A 23,082-nucleotide genomic window follows, 5' to 3' on the forward strand; every position below is an offset into this window, starting at 1 on the left:
CGGTGACCCTTTCCTCTGCGCCCCACCGCGATATTAACCACAGCATGACATAACACTCGCAGTTAATCAGGACAGCCTGTGCTAATTATGTGAAAGGCGATGAAAGTGTGATCAGACTCCGCAGCATGTGTTCCAGAGCACGGTGGAGCCTGGCCCATTTTGTCCCACCGCAGCCAGGCAGGCCTTTAAATAACTTCCTGGGTACGAAACGCCGGATCTCTGGGCTCTCTCCCTCTGTGCCTACAGCACATCTCCATCTGGTCCCGTAACCCATTTAGAGCCCTGAAATTACAGCAACACAAGACCAACAAAGGGAGAATCCAGAGTTGCTCGTAATGAGTGGAGAGAATCCATCATGCACCTGAATGTGAAACCAGCCTCTTAAAGGTCAGATTTGTTTTCCTGACTGATACTCACCTCATTATGTTTTCGCCTGGACTGGGGAGGGGGGGGGGGGGGGGGGTGTTGTTTCCCAGTGTCACACATGTCCCCCACCGATCATTCTGGCCTCTGACAGCCCAAATGAATCTGAGCTGGGTCAGAGGAGACCAAGGAGACCCACCACCCACCACCTCTCTCAAATGTGCCCGCTTAGATTTAAATAACTGTAAATAAATAAAGGTTTCATTTAATTTGGAATTTTTGTTTGCTTCTTGTTTACCTTTGGATTTAAATTTAATTTTCAATTTCTTGGTTCCAAAAAGGCAGCTTTTCATATTGTATTTATTTGTGTGTAAAATTTGGTGCTTTTAAGTTATGTATCTTCTTCTATTATTATATTTAAACCTCTCAATTTCATATATTTCATTAATAAATCCTCATAAATTATTCTATTTGCTTCCCCTCTGCAAAATGCTCCTTTTAAAACCTCATTTTTCTACAAATATTGCTAGAATAAAGCATCATTTATTTTGCAAAAATAGAGTAAAATTGCTGTGCCTTTTTTATCTGGGAAAATCCCATCACAAAAGTATCCATACACATTCAATTTTGACCTGCTATTTCTCAAAGTTGTTATTATTTTCACTTGAAGATACTTGAGATCGTTATCCTTCCTGCCAGAACCATGCTGACGTTGTTATTATGGATAAGAGATTTCACCAATTAAGCACAGCACTAAAAAAATCAGTGACGTCCATGAAAAAGTTTTCTACCGCCCACATGACTGAACACATGCGACTGCAGCTCACCCCATCCTCACCTCACCTTACCAAATACCATGCCCCCCCTTCAACACTGTCACCCCAAAGGATTCAGCCGCTGGTGAAAATGGTACCGCGGGACACCCTCGGAGGCCGGCTGCAAATGTCAGCGCGGGTCAGAGCTGATGGAGCGGTCAGTGCACACGGGTTCCAAACACACAGAGCGATGTTCAGAAAGAATCTGCCCACGTGTCCTTTTTTAACAATGTGTTTTAAAAAGTGCTGCTTTCCCTTCTGAATGAGTCAAAATGGAGACCACACCACCCACTCTCTAATCTGGTTGATTTAGGTTAGAAAATAAAGACGACGCGAGCCAGTGTGGGATGGAAATATATACCATAAATGCCTCTTTCTTTATTTAGAGATGCAGCAATGGATAGATTTTATACTGTGTGAGCCTTTTTTAAAAAAAAAAAAAAAAAAAGAATTTATCTTAAAAAGGAATAGAAAATTGGTATCTTCATAAATTCTTTCACAACAGGAGCTCTTTGATCGCCGGTTCCTTCAAGCCTCAGTCTGTCCGGCCGCCCGTGGGTCGGGGACGAGCGCACACTCTGCAAATGCCAAGTATCTACAGTGACACAGTGAAAGGGAGGGGGGGGAAGGAGAGCTGAGCAATGAGCAATAGATCAGTGGATGTGAGATACAGTGTGGGATCCGCAGCACAAGATCAGATAGCAGATTCAAAACGCGTGAGACTGTCGACTGGCGAAGAAGCTGCGGAGACCTGCACGTTTAGTATATGGTTATTATTATTGTTGTTATTACTGGACTGGACTCTAACAGGTGGTGTGAGCCATTTTACTCCACAGGAGAGTCAGTGCGCCTTCTGGAAGTACACAACAAACCGGAAAAAACTTTTTAATCCTTGTCTGGATACCAAACCCAGCGGCATCTTTGAAGAGCTCAACGGCGGACGTCCCTGTAACGCTCTCCTCATTGAGCGGACATGCATTAGAGTCTGCAGACACGTTCATGATGGTCGCCTCTGGCCATCACCTCTTCTGCCTCGGGGGACAGTGAGAGGCCAGGAGGAGAACATGCGGCAGTTTGGCTGAAGGATCCGCAGAGACAGAAAACCTGGGAATCAGCAGCTACTGGGAGTCACAAGGTGAGTTAGCCCTGATTTGAGCAGATGTTCATAGGTTATTGTCTTGATGTTCTCTAAATTGTTAACTGGTTCAATGATGAAAGTGTTTCTACGGTGAGAAATGCCAGATAGAAACCAGCCTTTACTCCATCACTGAGATCGCAGCCCAGCAGGCAAGCGTGGCTCCTCTGAGAGCTGAGAAAACACCAAATATTCGGTATTAATATCCCCTGAATCCTCCACAATGCGCTTCCTAGCAACCAGGGGCCGCTTTGTAAACACATCCATCCAAAAAGCCATTAATTACAGGGAAAATGAGTTTAATCTGTTGTTTTTTTCATCATTTTGTCCATATATAATTGAGGCTGATGGCTGAAACAGACGGTATCACACGGGAATCTGCACAGAGAGCAACATAATCTGATTGTTGATGATTAGCTGTTATCATACAGATGATACTGATAGCTGGCCAGTACTGGTGTCAGACCAGTCCTTAATGTACCACAGAGAGACCGGTTATATGTCAGGAAAATTTCATAGCCAACACTGGCTGCATAACAACCCGCTCACACACTTTACTGCTAATGACAAGGATCGATGTCTGAGCAACCTCAATCAAAAATACATAGCAAACACTAATTAGAATCAAATGGATGTTCGGATTAATCACCCTGACATTACATCTCCCTGAGGGCTTTTTGTCAAGTTGTTTTCTTTTTTTAGCATTCAGACGACATCATTGCTTTCAAGTACCGGTAATACTTTTCCGATGATTTATTTCGGGCATATGGTGCAGAAACCATAAAACATGAAAAACGTTTCCTCACTGTGCGTCATCTGACTTAAAGTTTTTTTAGTCTTGTCCATCTGTACGTTCTCCAGGATCCCATCATCTTCCCTGACCAGCAAGTCCCCTTCAAGGACAGCCTGGAAGCGCTTTACATAAACAATCCTACTAAATAAGCTTCAGACTGGGAACTTTACTGGCTTGCATAAACACTGGTATTTAAAAAAAAAAAAAAAAAAAAAATACATGCTGTGGTTTCCAACCCACTAGATAATATCTGAAGGAGATCATCCTGCACCATTCCGATATCAGTTTGCTGTCGGGCCCCCGGCTCTTCTGCTCAGGCTGCAAAACATCCAAAGCTGACTCAGTCCTTAAATAAGATGTTTTAAAACGCCTAACCTGCTGTTCATCTGTTATTCTCGGGAATTCAACAATCACGTTAGTTGAAACTGCAGATATCGTGGGCCCGAGCCTTAGACCTTCGTCTGATGCTCGGCCTCTTCGTATGATGCTCCAGCCCCCCCTCCTCTCCAGCCCTGTATTATTTTTCCAGTGGAGCCTCACAGGAGAATTACGCAGCCTCATCAAAGTACTTTAGTAACTCTAATAGCTGTACCAGCTGGAGGAAACAGAAGATACGTCACATAAAATTGCAGAGCATTAGATTAGCTGCCTATTTCTGTACCTTAATGATCGGAGAAATATCTATTGTATAAGCAGTACAGTAGCTGAGACACTGACAGCCAAATGAAGGGAAGTGCATCAAATTATAAACTTATTTAAGTGTCAGTTTAGGTAAGAACAAGGCTCTCGCGCCGTTAACCTGATTCTAGATCGCAGCAATTCGCCTTATTGCTCAATTTTGTGTTAGATTGTTGGGATAAAACTGCCTCAACATCCATATGATGAGGGATGATTTCAGCAGGAAATCATCAGAATATGCTCCATCATGTTCTCCGCAACAGGGAATGTCGGAATCACTATGTGTCTCCTTCACAGAAAGCTGCCGTTGCACTTCCCGCGAGCCTGGTCGGACTTGCATGAAGCCACGCGGCTGTGGCCCACTGAGGGATGAGCGTGGGAAGAACCCACCGCCACAGCTTCCTGTCCATTGAAGACGAAGGTCTGAGGCTCGGGAACATGCCCGCTGTGGGCAGCTTTGGCAATGGCAAAATTCACACCAGGCGCAAACGCCACAGCCGCTTTGTCAGCAAGAGCGGCCAGTGCAACATCCATTTCTCCAACATGGACGAGAAGTCGTGGCGCTACATCTCCGATATCTTCACCACCTGCGTGGACATCCGCTGGCGATACATGTTCCTGCTGTTCAGCCTGGTCTTCGTGGTGTCCTGGCTGATGTTCGGCCTGGCGTTCTGGCTCATCGGCCTCCTCCATGGCGACATGGACCGCTCCGGAATGGACGACGACTTTGTTCCGTGCGTCACGCAGGTCAGCACCTTCGTGACGGCCTTCCTGTTTTCCGTGGAGACGCAGACGACCATCGGCTACGGCGCCCGCTGCGTAACGGAGGAGTGCCCGGCTGCCATCTTCATGGTGGTCTTTCAGTCCATCGTCGGCTGCATCATCGACGCCTTCATGATCGGTGCCATCATGGCCAAGATGGCGCGGCCCAAAAAGCGCGCGGAGACCCTACTGTTCAGCCACAACGCGGTCATCGCTTTGCATGATGGGAAGCTCTGCTTCATGTTCAGGGTCGCCAATTTGAGGAAGAGCCACATTGTCGAAGCTCATGTGAGAGCGCAGCTCCTCAAGCCCCGTTACACGGAGGAAGGGGAGTACATCCCCCTGGACCAGATCGACATGAACGTGGGCTACGACAAAGGCACCGACCGCCTCTTCCTGGTGGCCCCCCTCACTGTCGTGCACGAAATTGACGAGGAAAGTCCGCTGTTTGGCATCAGCAAGCACGACCTGGAAGCGTCGGACTTTGAGATCGTGATCATTCTTGAGGGTCTGGTGGAGGCCACCGCCATGACCACGCAGGCGCGCAGCTCCTACCTGCCCTCCGAGATCCTGTGGGGTCACCGCTTCGAGCCCGTCATCTTCGAGGAGAAGAGCCAGTACAGGATAGACTACGCCTTCTTTCACAAAACCTTCGAGGTGCCCTCCACCCCCAGGTGCAGCGCCAAGGACATGGAGGAGCGCAAATTCCTGACGTCCGGGGCGAACTCCTTTTGCTACGAGAACGAGCTGGCCTTCATCACCAGGGATGAAGAGGAGGAGGACCTAAAGTCGGAGAGGGACAGGAAGTGCTTGTCCGAGCTGTTGAAGGAGCACGCGGATCAAAACACCTCGCTGAGGGAATCAGTGATGTGATCCGACGCTTGTTTGTTTATATGTGCATAAACAGCGGAGGAGTGGCGTCCTAGCAACTTCAGGATTGTCTACTGGCAAACAAATGAGCCTCAACAGGTTCCCGTTGGATTAACTTTTGTGGTTTCCCAGGTGTGAAAATCCTCATCCTGCAACCAAAATTGTTCCCATTTGCACAAATCCGTGTTTTTAAGACATGCGGGACAAACACATGTGCTAGCGCACGAACACTCAGAGACATTCTGGGAGACTTCGAGAAGCTCGTCGCTCAATGTTTAACACTTAAATATTCTACTTTATGTAGTGTCAGTGGAGATTTCGCACTATTGCGTACATTCAATTGATAGATGTACATAACACGAGCCGCACTTATCAACCACAGAGATTTTATTGATCATTTCATTGTTTATCATGATGTCGAACAGGGACTGAATGGAGGAAAATCTAGTTTCATTTTCACATTTGACCTGAGAAGATGTTTATTAACCTGGTTTGCACAGTATTTTTTTTTTCTAAGGAATCGGCTGTTTGTGTGAGTAAATACACAATTCCATTGAAAATAATCTGTAAGGGAAATCAGGGGGTGTCAAAAATACACACTGCATTGTACATCTTCAGTGCTTTACAAATCTAACTCCAAATAAACTATATTAGCACACTAGAAAGCTGCGTATGCTGGCATGAACTGGAAAGAGTTTTGTGTTAAATTGTTTAAAAATATGAGATACTGCAGGATTTATTGAAACTAGGACATGCAGGCCTCCCTTCTGTGGTATTAAAATGAATTTTTCTATACTGCCATTTCACGGTAGTTCCCTTATTTGGTTCTCAACGACGCTGTCAGCTTTATAAAAAGGTCGACCACCCTAAACTGAGGTTTCAATGTTTAAAACAGACACTCCTCCCAAATCTCCCACATCAAAATAAAAGTGTACAACTCAACTGTGTCCATCCAGCAATTAATGTCAGCACGTTCACAGCGAGGAAGAAGAAAATGTTTCTTCGGGAGCGTCTCTGCTCCTCCTACACACCATCAGTTTTTATGACTAAATATAAGAATCCACCCACTTCTCTCGACCAAACATCCTGGGGTTGCAGAAACAAAGTGACCGATTGATGAAGCCGAGGTGATCTCATTGGAACGGAGCCACGTCGAGAGATCTATTGTCTTTATCAGCCCAGAGGTTGCTGGTGATCGCATATGAGTATGGAAGTATGGAATCCAACATTAGTGAAGGTCATTAAAGGTCAATTCAAAGGCTTTGACCATCTTAACTCTTCTCTTATTGCAACTCTTTCTCCATGTTTTCTTCATTCCAGGTAGACCCCTGCAGCCTTTGAGTAACAGACCTCCAATAAAGCTAGCTTTGGGCCTCACGTTCTGCCATTTAAGCAAAATTCTCCACATTTGCAGTCACATTTCGCTGACTGGGGCTAAAAAGGCCCCGTAAGGTGGACTGGGGAAAACAAATGGTGGTCATTTGCTAATGGGATGCAGCGCGGGTACATTATTTAACGCCAGCGTTATCACCATCTTTTAGGCTAAAAAAAGAAGAAGAAACACGCTGCTCTCATGATTCTGATGTTTTCCCCCCTTACACATGCGAAGACAGTTTAAACAAGCTTCGCAATGTCAAGATAAATAATGAATTCTAAAATTGCCCCATTTTGATATAACCAAAGTGGCAAAAGGAGTCCGAGCTGTTTGACAAACATGGAGGAGCAGATTGTAATTTATAGCTGTGACGTGGCGGAGCGGCATGTGTTCGGGGTAAGAGGTTTCTTCTTTCACCATTATGCAACCCATCAGGCACATCTTGGCGTGAGCAGACACGACTTGGCAGTGCTGCGGTGCGACCTTGCGTGCTGGAAAGAGAGGTCACGGAGCACAGTAGCTGCCAGGCCGCAGCTTTGGCTCAACAAGTGTTTATTATTCATTTTTAGTGGCGTCATTTCCTTTTCATCCCTGTGATTTCCTTCAATTAAACCCAGGCCAGGCGGCCCGCTCACACCGGATCAGCACGTGTCTTGTGCTGATTCTTTAGAGAGGTGTTCTGTGAGGGAAGGAGCTCTGAGAATAAACCAGGATGCTTGGTTTTTTTTTCTCCCACTCAGTAGTGTTGGAGGATGAGAAGGGTCAGTCTTCCAACATGCAGAGTGGGATGCTGAAGGGCAGGTTCGGCTTTAATTGCGGCAGGTTTTTCTGGCCTGATGGAGGTGGATGCTCAGGCTGATGTTTTTCCTTCCCTCCCTCCACCTGATTGTTGTTTTGTTTGTTTGTTTGTTTGTTTGTTTAGCCTATTTTAACAAGAGAGTTACAGTATGTTTATTTCCCCCCCTCTTTTTAATGATGATTTCCCGATTTTTATAAAGGGAGAAATGGCACAGACATCAGATTTTAATTCTAAGAAGGCAGCCAGATGTTTTATTCCAATATTTCCACCGTCCCCTAAAGAATAGACTAAATATTTACTAAAGCATTTAAAACACAAAGAATCATAAGAGTATAACATGTGTTTTTGTGATCAGGATAAATGATCACGAAAATGAGATCAACTGAATCTCATCTTCATGCAGATTTACCAAACAATGACATGAAATAATAGGTCCTAAAAATAATTATAGAAAATAATGCATTTTTCTGTTTTTTCACTTTTTTTTTACTCTTTTGTTGTTGCTCTTACAATTTTCTATAACTGTCAATAATGGTTTGGTCAATTATACAACCTCGATCTTGAGGAGCCTTAATCACATAAGATAATATTAGAAACAATGTCAGTATTTGAGGTCCATTTTCACACCTTGGCTTCTGCTCTGACGCCACCTGTCTATCGTCCAGGTTGAGACAGACTCGTTCCTGCCGCTCTACAAACCTTTGCTGCTAAAAACCGCCGGACTGGCTGCTAGTCCGCTTCCAATGTTGTCCTTGGCTGTTGGAAAGTGACAGGACGAATCGAGGAAACCAGTCTGGGCACAGTCCTGCTATCACATGACAGCTTCCCTCCTCATTCAGAATAAGATCAGATCTGTCATCTTGTGAGGTGTGGGCAGCTCAGAGGTCAGAGGAGGGTTCCCCTGAATGGACGAGAGCTGGATGGCGAAACAAACCCACTCTAACTGGAAAAGTTACTCAGAGGAAACTGGTTTTTCATACCGGGGAGGATTGGCTGGAACCATAAGATATTCAGAGGAAATGTAAAAGTTGATATAAGCGTCCGCTTTGGCTCTCGAATCCCTTTTTAGTACAATGAAGCATTAATACGTTAATACGTTTACACATAAAAAACATGAAGGATCTTTTCCAGGAGGCTGAAATAAATAAACCTTTACTTTTTGTTCCCAATTGAGTTTATGAAGCATGATGCTTATTTCTTCTTTTCTCCATGTTGGTGCACCTTGTTAAAATAATTATTGACAACCAGTGGATGATATGGGCACATCCATTAAGCGGCCAATTAATTTCCAGGTAACACTTCCTTCCCTCCTACTGCTATTATTATTTTTCATTTTTGTTTATCTGGTTATTGTTTTGGTCCACTTCTATGAAAGCTGACTTCCACAGAGTGAGGCTATGACGTTGGCTCTCATTTCTCTGGAAAACAACAAAATATTTGGGATGAATGAATGTTGACGACTAGATTTTTTGTGTCCATTTGACTAAACATTTAAATTTCATTGAATGTAACCAGTGTTAGTCAGTTTTCAGCTGCCAACTGTAACTCTCTGTCTTATTTTTCCTGCTAATGGATGTGTGTGAACGCCTTCAGAGATCCTTGATGATGATCATGATGATGATGATGATGATGGGAAGAGTTCCATCCACTAAAATGGGCCTGAATTTCCATGGCAACAGCCAAATTATTAATTTTAAAGGTGATCACGGGGGATCACAGGGTTGTAATTGTGCGTATTGCTCCCACCTTTGGCAGCAGCCTCAAATGAGTTGCATTTTCTACCTTAGGATATTTGAAAATTTGTGACCCCTCCCTCTGATTTGACCTTTGGGGTTCCTGTCGACAGGAACAACAGGTCAGCCAGAGGTGAGGCCTTGTGTTGCCCAGCGCCAGTGCGTGATCCAGTGTTGACCGTGTGATTCGGACTTGTGGAAAACACTCGCCCTCCTCCAGCTGGGCACATCACTCAGGCCTACGAGCCTCGACTTCTGCAGACATGCTGGATTTGATTACAGCAACAGGCTGATTAGATTACACCAGGCACTGACTTAAATACCTCGACAACTTCCTGCTGGGCGACCAGCAGAGGCGCACGGCCACATTCAGTGAGCACAGACACCAACAGGGTCGCCCAGGATTATCGCTCTGAGATAATCTACTAAAGGTCACGCACATTCAGACACTATTAAGACTCATTCAAAGCCATTGAGCACGGTGTTGATACTTACTCGCCACCATGCTTTTTATCAGATTAAAAGCTGTTTGATTTTTATCGGTCATTTTGTCCAAATATTGAAATCTGGCTCCCGATCTCTCAGGAACCAAATAAAAAGCATTTTTATGACTTGCAACCGCAGTTCTAACGCAAGCACGTGAACTGTAATAGGGTCAGATGTGACGTCACCAACCTGCCACTGGCTGTTGAAACAACTCTGTCCTGCCACCTTGCGGCCGATTGCTGAAGTTCATCTCCGTAAAAAGGCTCGATTTTATTTCTTTGAGTCTTCTGTTTTAATTGTGTGAATAATGTATCATTCTTTATGCCTTGTTTATGGTATATGGTTTATTTCCAGAATTGTTTGATCTCTCTAGGTACAGATAACATTCCAGGCGCAGACTGCACAGACTTGTTCTGGTGTTCCTTTGTACTAATCTGTCAGAATGTCTGTAATCACACCAGCACAGATGGTTTGGTTTCCCTCTCTTAAAGCAAACCGCTGGAATTTTTCCAGAGGCATCGGATAAATGAGCATCAGCGTCATGGAGGTGTAGTCCCCTGGCATTGCCAATTTCTGAAAGATCGACAGGCACAGTGATGTTTGATGATTGTGATTTCACAGACTCAGAAGTCACACACACACACACACACGCACGCACACACACACACACACACACACACACCACACACACACACACACACACACACACACACACACACACACAGAAATTCTGATTCTGAGGCAGACAAACCTTGTCAGCGGGCAGAGTGAGAGTGGCGTTAATTTGCCAGGTGAGAGAGGACATGACAGGCCTGTAGTTGGAGAAAAATGGTGTGTGTCTTCCTCCCTCCTCTTTAGACAGAACATACACCTGAAATACAAGACACACACACACACACACACACACACACACACACACACACACACACACACACACACACACACACACACACACTGCTTTTTGGTCGTTGCAAGGCACTAAAAGATTTAAAATTGCCATTTTGAATTCTTGTTCAACACTACTTTAAAAATTAAATATGTTGTTTTCTGACCTGTGCTTGGACTTTCTGGTGAGGTTTGATAGATCCGGGTTTGCACATCACCATCCCTCTCCTCACATCTTCTGTCTTCAGACCACGAACCAAAGCGCCCAGATTATCTCCTGCTTCTGCCTGGTCAAAGGACTTGTGGAGCTTCTCAATACCTGACCAGCAAGGCGTCAACAATATGTATTCAAGATTAAACTCATTTGTTTAGGACAGTACTTTAGATCATAATCGCCATTTCCCCCCCTCTGTACTTTCCACTTACCTGTAATCACAGAGCTGAAGCTGCAATTGTACCCAAAAAGTTCAGCCTCCTGACCAGTTTGGATGACCCCTCTCAACAAAGTGCCTGACACCACGGTGCCCCTTCCTGAGAGACACAAATAAATGCCCTCAAATTTACATCATCAACCTGTGTATGCTGGAAGGTGGAGTCAACACATTTAACGTTTAACTATAAAGCAATTCATGATCGGTTCGACATTCTTCTTTCCCAGACCTGTGATGGAAAAAAAATCTTCAATGGGGAGAAGGAATGGTTTATCCAGCTCTCTTTTGGGCAGAGGAACATAAGCATCCACAATCTCCAAGAGTTTCAACACTGCATTCATACCAAGCTCAGGCTCTCGATTCTGAGAAACAACAGAGAAAAAGCAGGTAGAGCACCTTCACACAGCCAAACTGTAGTTGATAGATTGTAGAATAAGTTTCTTCTTCACCTCCAGAGCGCAGAGGGCCGAGCCTGTTATGACAGGTGTGTTCTTGCCATCATATCCGATCTCTGTGAGCAGCTTTCGGATATCTATTTCCACTAAGTCCAATAACTCCTCATTATCCACAACATCAGCCTTGTTAATGAAGACCACCACATGCTCCACACCGATCTGCCTGGCCATGAGGAGTTGCTCTCTGGTCTGAGGCATCTGACCGTCTGTGGCTGCCACCACCAGGATGCAGCCATCCATCTGGGATGCGCCTGTAATCATGTTCTATAAAACAGACTTAACTTATTAAAAAATCAAATTGAGCTAACCTGACAAGAAAAGGGTTGTGATCAGCTCGAAAAAAATACGCCCCCATCAAGACTTTTTAAACCAGCTCTTTGGCAGGTGCTTCGTGATGGTAAAGTTAATCACCTTGATGATGTCAGCGTGACCAGGGCAGTCTGTGTGAGCATAATGTCTGTTGGCTGTGGAGTATTCAACATGAGAGACACTAATGGTGGCTCCTCTGGCCTTTTCTTCAGGGGCGTTGTCTATGTCCTCGTACGTTTCATAGTTTGCGCCACCAGCATCAGCAAGCACTGACCAAAAAGATCAAATGTGATGGGGATTAGTGATGTGAATCTTGACCTTTGTCTGAGGATTACAGAACCTGTTTCTACATCAAATCAAGTTTTGTGATTTGAAAGCTTGTTCAGTAGATATTCTACCTTTAGTAATGGCTGCAGTCAGCGTTGTCTTGCCATGGTCAACATGGCCAATTGTTCCAATGTTCACAAGGGGCTTGTCCCTCTTGAATGTCTTCTTTGCCTCTGCAGAAAAAACAAAATACAAACAAAAAAAATCTGTCAGAAAATTTTCATATAAACAGGAAGCCAGTGAAGGGAGATCAGGTTGAGGCATTCATGCTTGCAGGTTCCTTGGCCCAAACAGAGATCTTTGCGGAGCGCAACACGACAGATAAAGACTCTAAAACACCGAGTCCAACATCGGTAGGTGAAATACAATTGAAACCACTAGAATTTACTGTCCCTGATATCTACACAGTGCTTCCAAACATGAGATGCGATTAGTGTGGTCACTTTTGTCAAAAGCAGCACTGAGATCTTAAAGCACAACAACTGCAAAGTCAAAGCAATCAGCAGTTCCTAAAACTAACACTCTGGTAACGTGACAATATAGTGTTGCATCTCCACAGCTGAGGAGCTATATTATTGCAAACAAATGTACTTCATGGAAAAAAACAGCTTTGAGTTAAACACAAGAAAAAAGGTTTCTAGTTAATTAAACTGTTTTACCAGACAAATCTGAAGAGAATCTCTCACCTTCTGCCATCTCAGGTGGTTATCCAAAGATCAGCAGAAGATTTAATAGGGGCGTTTTGATCTTTGTCGGAATATTTCTGTTTGTCTTTCTGCGGTTCATGTTTTTTCTATGCTTTGGATGCAAATACTCATTTGCCGTTGCAAGCAGTCGATTGGTCTGGGGTGGAAGGATAGGGGCCTGTGATTGGCTGTGGACAGGAGCAGAACCACACCTGGGGCCCACCCTATCAGGCCAGGGTTCACCCCAAAAGCCCTTTTAATGTTACACAACTTAATACTGTATATAAATTTATTTTGTCGTTTATTTGATTGACTTCATGCCATGTAATTTTAAGCTACCAAGTCGACTTTTTAAAAGAGAATAGATGCCAGCACAGTGAGATGAACACCACAGGCAAGAGAAATATTCTTAAAATGAAAAATTTGGGCAGTGAAAACCAGTGAAAACCAGTATTCCATGGTCATCTAAAGTGCTGGCATTTTCCCAACAATTTTATTCCTGACAAGTAATCTAAAGAAAATAGAGGGCAGCTTGTCAGTGTCAAAAACAGAACTGTAAGTTGCGGAAAAAAACAAAGAAACAATTAAACATAAAACCCTGAAGGGCTTTACAAAAAGAATGTTGACAGACTTGCATACAAAGTGGTAAAAAAGTAAAACATGTTGTAACAGGAGAAACGAGTATGTTACTTCACAACGAAATCTGTCCCATGAAAATTGAGAAATGCATTGATCAGATCATATTTACATATATAGAGAGAGAAATGTGGAAACATTGACACGCATCTTGCTGTTTAAATGGAATGCCTGCATGTTCTCAAGTAGAAAATGATGGTGTCATCGTTTCTCCTTTGTGAATCGTCACCTTATCAGACCCCACAATGCAGTTCAAAGGAGCTGTCCTGGCAGCTCAGGGCAGCTCCTTCAGTGAGCGGCTGCTCCACCCTCACTGTGTCGGCTGCTGTCAGACTGCACAACAAACACAATGCCTAACAGCACACACTGAATATTATATATTCTGATATGGATATTGTATACACCCTCTGTACTACAGGTATACAGGGGCTGATTATCCATTTATCTTGGATTATTGTATATACATCCTTCTCCTCCCTCTCTGCCCACCCAGCCATCAGCGGGTGGGCAGAGAGGGATGTATTTACGGGCTGTATTTGAGGGGTTCTTATTAAACTCTACATACATTTGCAGTTTAAGCATGTGAGTGGAATCCCCAGACATTAGGGTATTGCACCAGAGCTGCTGTTTAGGACCTTTTTATTTTGAAGTTATCCATGGTCTCTAAAAGCGCAATAAAATAAAATTTATGACCTGCAAACACACACACACACACAACTAATACAACATTACGAGATCATTACAGGTAAATGGATTTTGAGATCTTTGCCTCCCTCTTGTGGACGATCGCTGAGTTGTGTCGCAAAATAGCAGAGGATAGAATACAGAAAACAAAGGCTTCTTTTTTCCTTTTATATTAAATACATTTTATTACATAAATGACAGATTCCTGACAGTGCTGATATTTTATTTAGGCGGTACCGCACAACATAAGCAATTCCTTGACCGTTTTTCAATTGTGTTTTGCATTGTTCATTAAGAATCGTATATTTCCATAATTGCTTCGTCTGTGCAGATACAAAGCCACCGCCCCCCCACCCCCCAACACTCTCAACCCAGCCCACTCCTTTCTGCAGAGGTCCATCTTCAGCCCCAGTTGTGATGGTCTTCATCCGTATAAGTCAGGATTTCTGTGACCAGGCCCGTGCCGATGGTCTTGTTTCCATCTCTCAAAGTGAACCGCTGGCCTTTCTCCAGAACCATCGGTTGGCGAAGCGTCAGCGTCAAGTTGGTGTCGTCTCCTGGCATTACCATTTCCTGAAAGACAATCAGACTTGAGTTTATTGTCCAAAATTTTGTAGAATTTTCTGAAAAGTTGCAGTGACTTTTGTTGAGTACACACACATCCTTGAACTTCTACCTGTTATGGGCTAATGAATTCTCCAGCCTCTTACCCTGACTATTCCAACTCCCTATCCCACACCACAGCTAAACCAATTAACAATCTTAACCTTAAAACCAAGTCTAATACCGAATATTTAAGCTTCTAGGGAAATGCTAAAATGTCCTCACTTTGCAGAAGATATAATTCTGGCCCTCAATCGGCAGCATGTACAAGAACACACACACACCTTGCCATCTGGCAGAGTGACCCTGCAGGCCATGTCCCAGGTGAGAGAGAACATAAGAGGCATGAAGTTGGTGACAAAAGGTTTGTGTCTTCCTCCCTCTTCCTTACTCAGAATATACACCTGAAACAAAAGACACACATGAGTAAGCGCACACACACACACACACACACACACACACACACACACACGCGCACACACACACACACAGACACATGCGTGCACGCACACACAAGTGCATGAACTCTGGGTCATTAGAGAATGATCTGGCTGGTCTCTGATTAAAACTGATCTTTGGTCATTACAACTGTTTTCAAAGGTAAATCACTGCTGGCCTGCTAAAAGATTTAAAATTGTCATTTTGAGTTCTTGTTCAACACTATTTTAAATATATGTTCTAGGTATAATAAATATTTTGTTTTCTGACCTGTGCTTGGACTTTCTGGTGAGGTTTGATGGATCCGGGTTTGCACATCACCATCCCTCTCCTCACATCTTCTCTCTTCAGACCACGAACCAAAGCGCCCAGATTATCTCCTGCTTCTGCCCGGTCAAGGGACTTGTGGAACATCTCAATACCTGAAAGTAGCAGCGTGACCAACAAGGTGTCAACAATATGTATACAAGATTAGAATCATTTGTTTAGGACAGTACTTTAGATCATCATGTAGGTCAAACCATTTTTTCCTTCTTTGCTCTTCCCTCTCACCTGTAATCACAGCCTTGAAGCTGCGATTGTGTCCCACCAATTCAGCCTCGTCTCCTTTTTTGATGAGCCCTCTCTCCAAAGTGCCTGACACCACTGTGCCCCTTCCTGAGAGACACAAATAAAGGCCCTCAAATTTACATCAAGCAAATTTATATGTATGCAGAAAGATGGAGACAACACTGCAAAGCAATTCACAATCAGTTCAACAATAATTCAGACCTGCAATGGAATAAACCCCTTCAATGGGGAGAAGGAATGGTTTATCCAGCTCTCTTTTGGGCAGAGGAACATAAGCATCCACAATCTCCAAGAGTTTCAACACTGCATTCATACCAAGCTCAGGCTCTCGATTCTGAGAAACAAGAAAAAGCAGGTAGAACACCTTCACACAGCCAAACTGTAGTTGATAGATTGTAATATGAGCTTCTTCTTCACCTCCAGAGCGCAGAGAGCCGAGCCTATTACGACAGGTGTGTTCTCGCCATCATATCCGAACTCCGTGAGCAACTCTCGGATCTCGATTTCCACCAACTCCACCATCTCCTTGTCCTCCACAGCATCAGCCTTGTTAATGAAGACCACCACATGCTCCACACCGATCTGCCTGGCCAGGAGAAGGTGCTCTCTGGTCTGAGGCATCTGACCGTCTGTGGCTGCCACCACCAGGATGCAGCCATCCATCTGGGATGTGCCTGTAATCATGTTCTATAAAAAGGTAAACAGAGTTCCTTTTTAAAAAATAAATGCAAGCTAACATGCATCCTGAGATAATCAAGACTGGAAAGGCTTGTGATCAGCTAAAATAAAATACATCACAGCCTTCCAAACCAGCTGAATGGCAGGTGCTTCGTGATGGTAAAGTAAATCACCTTGACGTAGTCAGCGTGACCAGGGCAGTCTGTGTGAGCATAATGTCTGTTGGCTGTGGAGTATTCAACATGAGAAGCATTGATGGTGATTCCTCTGGCCTTTTCTTCAGGGGCGTTGTCTATGTCCTCGTACTTTTTATAGTTTGCGCCACCAGCATCAGCAAGCACTGACCAAAAAGATCAAATGTGATGGGGATTAGTGATGTGAATCTTGACCTTTGTTTGAGGATTACAGAACCTGTTTCTACATCAAATCAAGTTTAGTGATTTAAAATCTTTTTCGGCAGATATTCTACCTTTAGTAATGGCTGCAGTCAGCGTTGTCTTGCCATGGTCAACATGGCCAATTGTTCCAATGTTCACATGGGGCTTGTCCCTACTGTATGTCTTCTTTGCCTCTGCAGCAAAGGTCCGGCGACTCAATGGCACAGCACACTACAAATGCCAAAAGTAAAAAGTGTTAAAAGATTCAATACATGGAGCTAACCTAATAGGACGTGCATGTTTTGAATACTGACAATCTTAAAGGAGCTGTGCAGCAGGTTTGGTGTGGAAAGCTGAAGGGCTGAAAAGAGGAAAGCAAATTATGACATCCTGAATTAAAACCTTTGTTTTACTCATACATATCGGTAAATAAATATCAGTTCGGTTGATTTTGGTCTATGGCAGTACGTTACAATGACATTAAAGCAAGTTTAAGGCCGTAAGCAACATCTTTACAAACTACTCAAGAAAAATCTGAAATGTCAATATCTCAAATGAAAAACATTTTAGAGACTGTAAAGAAGAACATTGTCTGATTACATAAATCGAATTATGTTGAAGGTTTATAGCCCACCACGAGCATGGTTACGTCTGGTCCCTGTCAGCAGCTGACATTATTAGAAACAAATCATTGCTTTTCGCGTTTTTAAAGAACAGAAAAAATACTGACGGCAGTCTAAATCAAGTTCATTTAATCTATTTAAGTCTCACAAGTCTTAGTATATACAGTCGGCATCCTTGTTAGCCGCGACATAAGCTAACGCTTTTGGTAACGTGACCTTGCTCTGCTAGAGACAGAAAGCATCGCGTCTCTACAAATGATGAGGTATAATTTTACGGCCACACTAAACCATTCTAGTTATGGAGAAGACAGAATCGTGCAACATACAACAAAACTCCAATAAATGTGCAGGGTTGTCATGAATTAAATCATTTTACCAGACAAACATGCACGCAATCCCACGAGCGCCGCCATCTTGGATGGTTAGACAAGCCAAAGATGACCGACAAATTAAGAGAGTAAACGGGCACCGAAAACGCTGTGACTGAAAGCAGGGCGTTTGTATTATAACAACTTTAAAATTTGATGAAATTGATGAGATTTGTGTGAATACAACGCTTTTGTTATTCTCTTGGTTTTCATGGGGTTAGAAAGGTTAGAATCCATGAAATAAACAGCATAAGCTTATTATGTATAGTGAAGGGTAATCTATTTTCAACGATCCCATCCCTAGGGTCTAATATCAGTCGTGTCATAAAAAACTTGCATTAAACTAAAAATACATTATATTATATGATCGAATATATTTTTAAAAATCCAATATAATTCATATATTTTGGGTGCCGTCCCTCTTTTCGAGGAGGGCGATGCGATATTTTTTTCCGGGGTGCATTTATCTCAGTCTTACTAACACTCTGAACAATTTACCGCAAATACAGTAATAGGACGAGTCAATTCTGAATGTTGTGCTTTTAAAAGTCACATGTGCCCCTTATTTCTGTCAGTTCTGTCAGTTTATGAAACTCAATTTATTTAGTAGTACATAATAAAGTGAAAACGGATTTAATTTCGGCAGAGGAAAAAAACAACAACAATTTTGTTCGTCAATGTGCTTTAGGCTTTACGGTAAAGCATGTCGGCTTGCGTGCCTCTCCTGACGGGAGCTAGCTAGAATGTTCTGGCTAAATCGTGCCGTTCTGTGCATGTGAAGGAGCGATCATTTCTGGGGTTTATAAACAGTCATCTTCTCCTTCCATTCAACGTTCTTTTGTGGGTTTCTAAGAAATGTAAGTTGGGGTTAACATTTTGCAAACGAGAATCTAAACTTTTCATTAGAAGTAGTTTGTATGTTTTCATCTCGTATCAAGTGGTTTTATTACTTTGCAGGAAGTTTGAGTAGTTGATTTATTTTATTGGTACTTATAGAGCCGTTCCGTCAAATTTAGTAGATACCAGTACATTTGATTGATTTAAAAAAATGACAAGTTGTATTTGTGATTATAACCTTCAGTTTTCTACTTTACTCATCTCTAAAATGTAGCTGTCGAGGTCTCATTGTTGTCTCTTTTCCAATGTAGACATCATGGCAGAGGAAAACGGACAGAGTAGAAGATATCCCCAGAACCTGCAAGGGCTTCTGCAGCTGGCTGTGGATGCTGGATCAGCTACGGAGGAACCTGCACCTGCTGAACCCATGTCAGAGGAGGTAACGTCAACACTGCTAATAGATGACATTAGTGGCGATTGGGCACAAAGACATTAGCATGATAAACCTTGTGTTTTTCCTTCTGACAGAGGAAAGCGTGGCTGAGGGAAGCTCTTGCAGATGTTGCTAAGGGGCAGATGGACGAAGTGGAGCAAATGAAGACGTGCTTAGCTGTGTTGAATCAAGAGGGAAAAGGTGAAGGAGAGTTGGATGAAGATGATGATGAAGCGAAGGAATCTGCCTTTGAGATGCTGTCGGAATTGTGTGAGAATCTGGACAATGCAAGAGGTTTGTAATAAAAAATAATATAAGGGTTAATTTATTTTAGCTGGTCTATAGCTCGGTTGGACTTCAAGCCTCCTTATTGATGCAGTTGATGTATTGTACACTCAGTCCTGTTTGCCCTTCTCTTACATTTCACAGACCTGATGGTTCTCGGTGGACTGGAACTCTGTGTCTCTCGGTATCTGAGCCATTCTCAAAGTGGTCTGAGGTGGCGTGCTGCAGAGCTTATTGCTTCATGTGCCCAGAACATGCCGCAGCTGCAGACCCACTTACTTGGCATTGGGACATTACCAAAACTGCTGCAGCTGACAGATTCAGACCCGCACCCCACAGTCAGAGTTAAAGCTCTTTACGCCTTGTCATGTGAGTGTTTAATTAATTTAAAGATGAACAGCAACTTTCCAGTAACAGAAACTCCATTAGGGTCATTCCAAACTGAAGTGTTGATTAACATGACACCATTCTGACATTAGGCCTGGTTCGGGAGCAAGAGGCTGGGCTCCAAGCGTTCTTGTCACACGATGGTTTCTCGGTGCTGATGCGAGGCATGCAGTCGGAGAACGAGAAGCTCAGGACCAAGTCAGCGTTTCTTCTGCTCAACCTGTTGACCTCACATCCTGAACACAAAGGTAAGCTGTCAGGTGATGTATCGTGCTTAATAAAGTCTGTATTAAACTTGGTTATACTAATCTACCATTTATAAGTTACTTCCCTTCTTGAAAATTACATCTTGTCTCAAAGTCTCAACCACGAATATTGTAGATTATGTTTCTTGCACGAGATCAGACTCGCTGGTGTGTATTTAATATTGTTTCCTCTTTCTTACAGACACAGTTGTCTCCATGGGTATGGTACAGCAGCTGGTATCTGTTCTTCGCACACCACACTCACAGTTTCACGAGCATGTGGTTGGCACCCTCTGCTGGTAAGGATCCCGGTTTTGCCTCTTTCAGCGCATTAATAGACACAACCTCTTCCTGTGTTAATGTTTTTTACTCTGTTGTGTTTGTGTAGTCTGGTGGAGGACTGCCCGCAGGGTCTGAGAGACTGCAGGGATCCTGCCCTGGGTCTGGAGGAGCTCCTCAAACAGCGCTCTGTAGAGCTCCGTGGCAAAGAAGAAAATGAGGTGAGTCTTGATGCTGAGATGCTAAAACTAGTGACTGCGTGGTGGAGAAACTCACAAGATCCTTTCATAAATCTGGAATATGTCTGAAATACTTGTATGTACTAATACTCTTCATTCTTTTGGTATTAACAAAAGCCTGACAGGCCTGATATGATTTACACCACCCATAATAAAGATGTAAAGAATATACCTGCAGCTCCTAGGATAATTAGACTGGACTGTATACATTAATGTTGACATTTTTGTAGCCTTTGTAATAAAGTTGAATCCAGATGTATCATTCCTGCAGATCCCCACACAGGCTGCTGTCTTCAATTTATTTAGTAATAAAATCCTTGCTGTCACACAAAGAACAAAAAACCACAACGGTCCTACTGAATGTTGGTTGATGTGATCATTTGAGGTGCCTTGAAAAAGGGTTTATTAAAATTAGCAACACACGCTGTACGGTATGTTTACACGATATAGGAAAAACATGGGGCAATGAAATCCCATGAAATTCCCGGGAGTTTAAAACTCATGTTTCTATTCCCAACAGGAGGAACTGGAATTCTGCAAGCATTTGAGGAGTATGTGTTTCCAAAGACAGCAGTCAGACGACAATGGGATGGATCGCTGAAAAAGACATTTTCCCTTGTTTTGTGCATATTGTACAGAAAACTCATGTTCTTCCTCTTATGTCTCATTTATCATAGAATTCTTCAACTTTGTGTGATGTCCTTGAGTTAAAGTGTGTTTATTAAACATGTCTCAAGATGGAAATCTGGAAACAGTGACGGCACTTTATTTTTTTAAATGGAACAAATATTATTTATATACAGTACAGAAAATGGCATGTTCTCAAGGAATACAAGGAAAACCTGTACCAAATATCAAGTTGTCAACTTTTGTCCACCCTTCTGTCTAACTTCTGTGTTTGAGGATCTCTTAATAAAACTACAGGCATTTACAGACAGTTTTAGCAGGTGCGTGGGATTCCCCTGGACATTAGGTAAACATCAGGTATGCTGTTTAGGACGCCTTCCATTTTGAAAAGTCCTCCGTGGTCTCCGTGGCCTTGATATCACCCACAGCTATAAGCAGCTGCGCTAAATAATATGTAACCATGACAACAATGTTGCCTTGCTTCATGGGTGGCATCACCTTGAAAACCTGCAATGCCAGCGACATGTCGGATATCATGAAGAACACACTCCCCAGCAGCGTCAGAGCACGGCGGGTTCTGACAGCCAACGCCCCCATTAGCGTGATTAAGGCAACGTAGACCCCCACAGCTGGAACCAGAATGTCAGATTCTGGATCTTTCTTCAGGAATGGATAAAGGTATGTGTAGAAGCCCCCTGCGATCACCAGCAGGATCAGATAGAGAAAACGGCTCCAAGAGGAAGAGGAATAGGCTGCGTAACGACTGGTGAGGAAAGAGAAGGAATACAGCAGGTGGGCCACTCCGAATGCACCCATTCCTGAAAGGGAAGTGGACTTTAGAACCGGCACAATGCGATCACTTGAAACTGCCCACCATGGTCAGTCAAGATGGGAAAAAATGGATCTAATAAGTAAAACTCTGTATCAAGCCACATACCGTGCAGAAAAAGCTCTGGCCAAACCAGGCAGCAGTCACCCACAGCGGAGAACACCAGTCCTCCCACCACACCCAGGACGCTCTGGCCCCCGTTCCAGCTCAGCACCACAGCAGCCAGAAGCAGCACGGGTGCTGACTTGGTGCCTGCTAAGGTGATGGATGCTGAGAAATCAGGGGTCAACAGGTAGAGGTACAGTGCTGAGGCCAAAAAGAACGGCAGGAGAGAAAAAAACAAGGCGCACGACTGTCGCAGAGGGAAGAGAAGAAACAAACAGACACATTAAAAAAGTTGGTCAACAAAGAGATTCTTTCTGTCTCTTCCAGGAAAAGAACAGTACCGTATTTCTCTTTTGGCGCCTGTCATAGGCATGTGTATCGAGGATGTCCATTGTCTCAGCACCGTCCTGGTTCCAGCAGATGTCTCCGGATACACCTGTATTCCTGTGGCTTTGCCTCTATCCCTTTACAGCCTGGTGCCCATGCAAATATGGAATGATCCTCAAAGTATTAGTCCTGTTCGGAATCAGCCGCTATCACTGGACTTTGGACCGATCGTCACTGTGTGATTACGCTCTGATAATCAGTGATCTGCCTGTTTTGAGGCTTCGTGCTGACCTTAAACCTCTGTAGCTGAACTACATTGGTGACATCAACTTGCAAGGGGCAAAGTTAACTACAGTCAAATGTGATGGTACGTTGTTTGCTCGCTTCATGGGTGAAGTTCAGCAACATCCGACCTACAAATGCTCAAAAAACATATAAACTCCTATATTTTCCATTTTTACCTCACATTTCTCCAAACAAATTTTGTCCAGATCCCAGATCTGTGATTCTGAATCAATATTCATATCTTATATTTATATTTATGGTGAACTGAATTAGATGCAAATCTGCATCTGATATTAAAAAAGTTTGAATGAAAGAAGAAGAATAT

The 23,082-nt window shown here is 43.5% G+C and overlaps 5 protein-coding genes across 6 annotated transcripts; 2 read left to right on the plus strand and 3 right to left on the minus strand.

Annotated features, from left to right (window-relative positions):
* The first annotated feature begins 1,038 nt into the window (after window positions 1-1,038).
* Window positions 1,039-6,358, plus strand: kcnj12b (potassium inwardly rectifying channel subfamily J member 12b). The gene is made up of 2 exons (XM_057014003.1): window positions 1,039-2,313; window positions 4,082-6,358. The coding sequence occupies exon 2, from the start codon at window positions 4,154-4,156 to the stop codon at window positions 5,417-5,419; it is 1,266 nt and encodes a 421-aa protein (XP_056869983.1). The 5' UTR covers window positions 1,039-2,313; window positions 4,082-4,153; the 3' UTR covers window positions 5,420-6,358.
* A 3,780-nt stretch (window positions 6,359-10,138) lies between these two features.
* LOC130514425 (elongation factor Tu, mitochondrial-like) lies at window positions 10,139-13,013 on the minus strand. Of its 2 annotated transcripts, none has more exons than XM_057014005.1 (9): window positions 12,903-13,013; window positions 12,288-12,389; window positions 11,992-12,158; window positions 11,575-11,844; window positions 11,355-11,487; window positions 11,121-11,225; window positions 10,862-11,013; window positions 10,561-10,680; window positions 10,139-10,382 (listed from the first exon to the last, which is right to left on the minus strand). In XM_057014005.1, the coding sequence occupies exons 1-9, from the start codon at window positions 12,910-12,912 to the stop codon at window positions 10,239-10,241; spliced, it is 1,203 nt and encodes a 400-aa protein (XP_056869985.1). In that variant the 5' UTR covers window positions 12,913-13,013; the 3' UTR covers window positions 10,139-10,238. The 2 variants fall into 2 exon arrangements, with proteins under 2 accessions (XP_056869985.1, XP_056869984.1); XM_057014004.1 differs by having other exon boundaries at window positions 12,876-12,989.
* A 1,363-nt stretch (window positions 13,014-14,376) lies between these two features.
* Window positions 14,377-17,995, minus strand: LOC130514423 (elongation factor Tu, mitochondrial-like). Its single transcript, XM_057014002.1, has 10 exons — window positions 17,888-17,995; window positions 17,203-17,249; window positions 16,981-17,119; window positions 16,685-16,851; window positions 16,251-16,520; window positions 16,035-16,167; window positions 15,816-15,920; window positions 15,534-15,685; window positions 15,110-15,229; window positions 14,377-14,795 (listed from the first exon to the last, which is right to left on the minus strand). The coding sequence occupies exons 1-10, from the start codon at window positions 17,922-17,924 to the stop codon at window positions 14,625-14,627; spliced, it is 1,341 nt and encodes a 446-aa protein (XP_056869982.1). The 5' UTR covers window positions 17,925-17,995; the 3' UTR covers window positions 14,377-14,624.
* A 583-nt stretch (window positions 17,996-18,578) lies between these two features.
* hspbp1 (HSPA (heat shock 70kDa) binding protein, cytoplasmic cochaperone 1) lies at window positions 18,579-21,336 on the plus strand. The gene is made up of 8 exons (XM_057014006.1): window positions 18,579-18,736; window positions 19,028-19,155; window positions 19,245-19,443; window positions 19,579-19,803; window positions 19,914-20,069; window positions 20,269-20,365; window positions 20,455-20,566; window positions 21,105-21,336. Exons 2-8 carry the CDS (start codon window positions 19,033-19,035, stop codon window positions 21,183-21,185), a joined length of 993 nt encoding a protein of 330 aa, XP_056869986.1. The 5' UTR covers window positions 18,579-18,736; window positions 19,028-19,032; the 3' UTR covers window positions 21,186-21,336.
* Window positions 21,329-22,944, minus strand: tmem86b (transmembrane protein 86B). Its single transcript, XM_057014010.1, has 3 exons — window positions 22,487-22,944; window positions 22,149-22,392; window positions 21,329-22,029 (listed from the first exon to the last, which is right to left on the minus strand). Exons 1-3 carry the CDS (start codon window positions 22,535-22,537, stop codon window positions 21,578-21,580), a joined length of 747 nt encoding a protein of 248 aa, XP_056869990.1. The 5' UTR covers window positions 22,538-22,944; the 3' UTR covers window positions 21,329-21,577.
* Between the last annotated feature and the right edge of the window lie 138 nt (window positions 22,945-23,082).

The sequence above is a fragment of the Takifugu flavidus genome, chromosome 18 (assembly GCF_003711565.1).
Source record: "Takifugu flavidus isolate HTHZ2018 chromosome 18, ASM371156v2, whole genome shotgun sequence".
Taxonomy (NCBI): Eukaryota; Metazoa; Chordata; class Actinopteri; order Tetraodontiformes; family Tetraodontidae; genus Takifugu; species Takifugu flavidus.

What these genes read in the sequence shown, in the direction of transcription:
- tmem86b (XM_057014010.1), bottom strand. Translation starts at nt 22,537, where the DNA reads ATGGACATCCTCGATACACATGCCTATGACAGGCGCCAAAAGAGAAAT. An exon ending in GGCGCCAAAAGAGAAATACG is followed by an intron (nt 22,393 to 22,486) that starts GTACTGTTCTTT and finishes CCTCTGCGACAG; the next exon opens with TCGTGCGCCTTGTTTTTTTC. An exon ending in GCCAGAGCTTTTTCTGCACG is followed by an intron (nt 22,030 to 22,148) that starts GTATGTGGCTTG and finishes CTTCCCTTTCAG; the next exon opens with GAATGGGTGCATTCGGAGTG.
- kcnj12b (XM_057014003.1), top strand. Translation starts at nt 4,154, where the DNA reads ATGAGCGTGGGAAGAACCCACCGCCACAGCTTCCTGTCCATTGAAGAC.
- LOC130514425 (XM_057014004.1), bottom strand. Translation starts at nt 12,912, where the DNA reads ATGGCAGAAGGTGAGAGATTCTCTTCAGATTTGTCTG. An exon ending in CGGCCCTCTGCGCTCTGGAG is followed by an intron (nt 11,488 to 11,574) that starts GTGAAGAAGAAA and finishes GTTGTTTCTCAG; the next exon opens with AATCGAGAGCCTGAGCTTGG. An exon ending in TCACTCTGCCCGCTGACAAG is followed by an intron (nt 10,383 to 10,560) that starts GTTTGTCTGCCT and finishes TCGATCTTTCAG; the next exon opens with AAATTGGCAATGCCAGGGGA.
- LOC130514423 (XM_057014002.1), bottom strand. Translation starts at nt 17,924, where the DNA reads ATGGCGGCGCTCGTGGGATTGCGTGCATGTTTGTCTG. An exon ending in TGCACAGCTCCTTTAAGATT is followed by an intron (nt 17,120 to 17,202) that starts GTCAGTATTCAA and finishes TGGCATTTGTAG; the next exon opens with TGTGCTGTGCCATTGAGTCG. An exon ending in GACTGCAGCCATTACTAAAG is followed by an intron (nt 16,852 to 16,980) that starts GTAGAATATCTG and finishes CTTTTTGGTCAG; the next exon opens with TGCTTGCTGATGCTGGTGGC.
- hspbp1 (XM_057014006.1), top strand. Translation starts at nt 19,033, where the DNA reads ATGGCAGAGGAAAACGGACAGAGTAGAAGATATCCCCAGAACCTGCAA. An exon ending in AGCTCTTTACGCCTTGTCAT is followed by an intron (nt 19,804 to 19,913) that starts GTGAGTGTTTAA and finishes TTCTGACATTAG; the next exon opens with GCCTGGTTCGGGAGCAAGAG. An exon ending in GTGGCAAAGAAGAAAATGAG is followed by an intron (nt 20,567 to 21,104) that starts GTGAGTCTTGAT and finishes TATTCCCAACAG; the next exon opens with GAGGAACTGGAATTCTGCAA.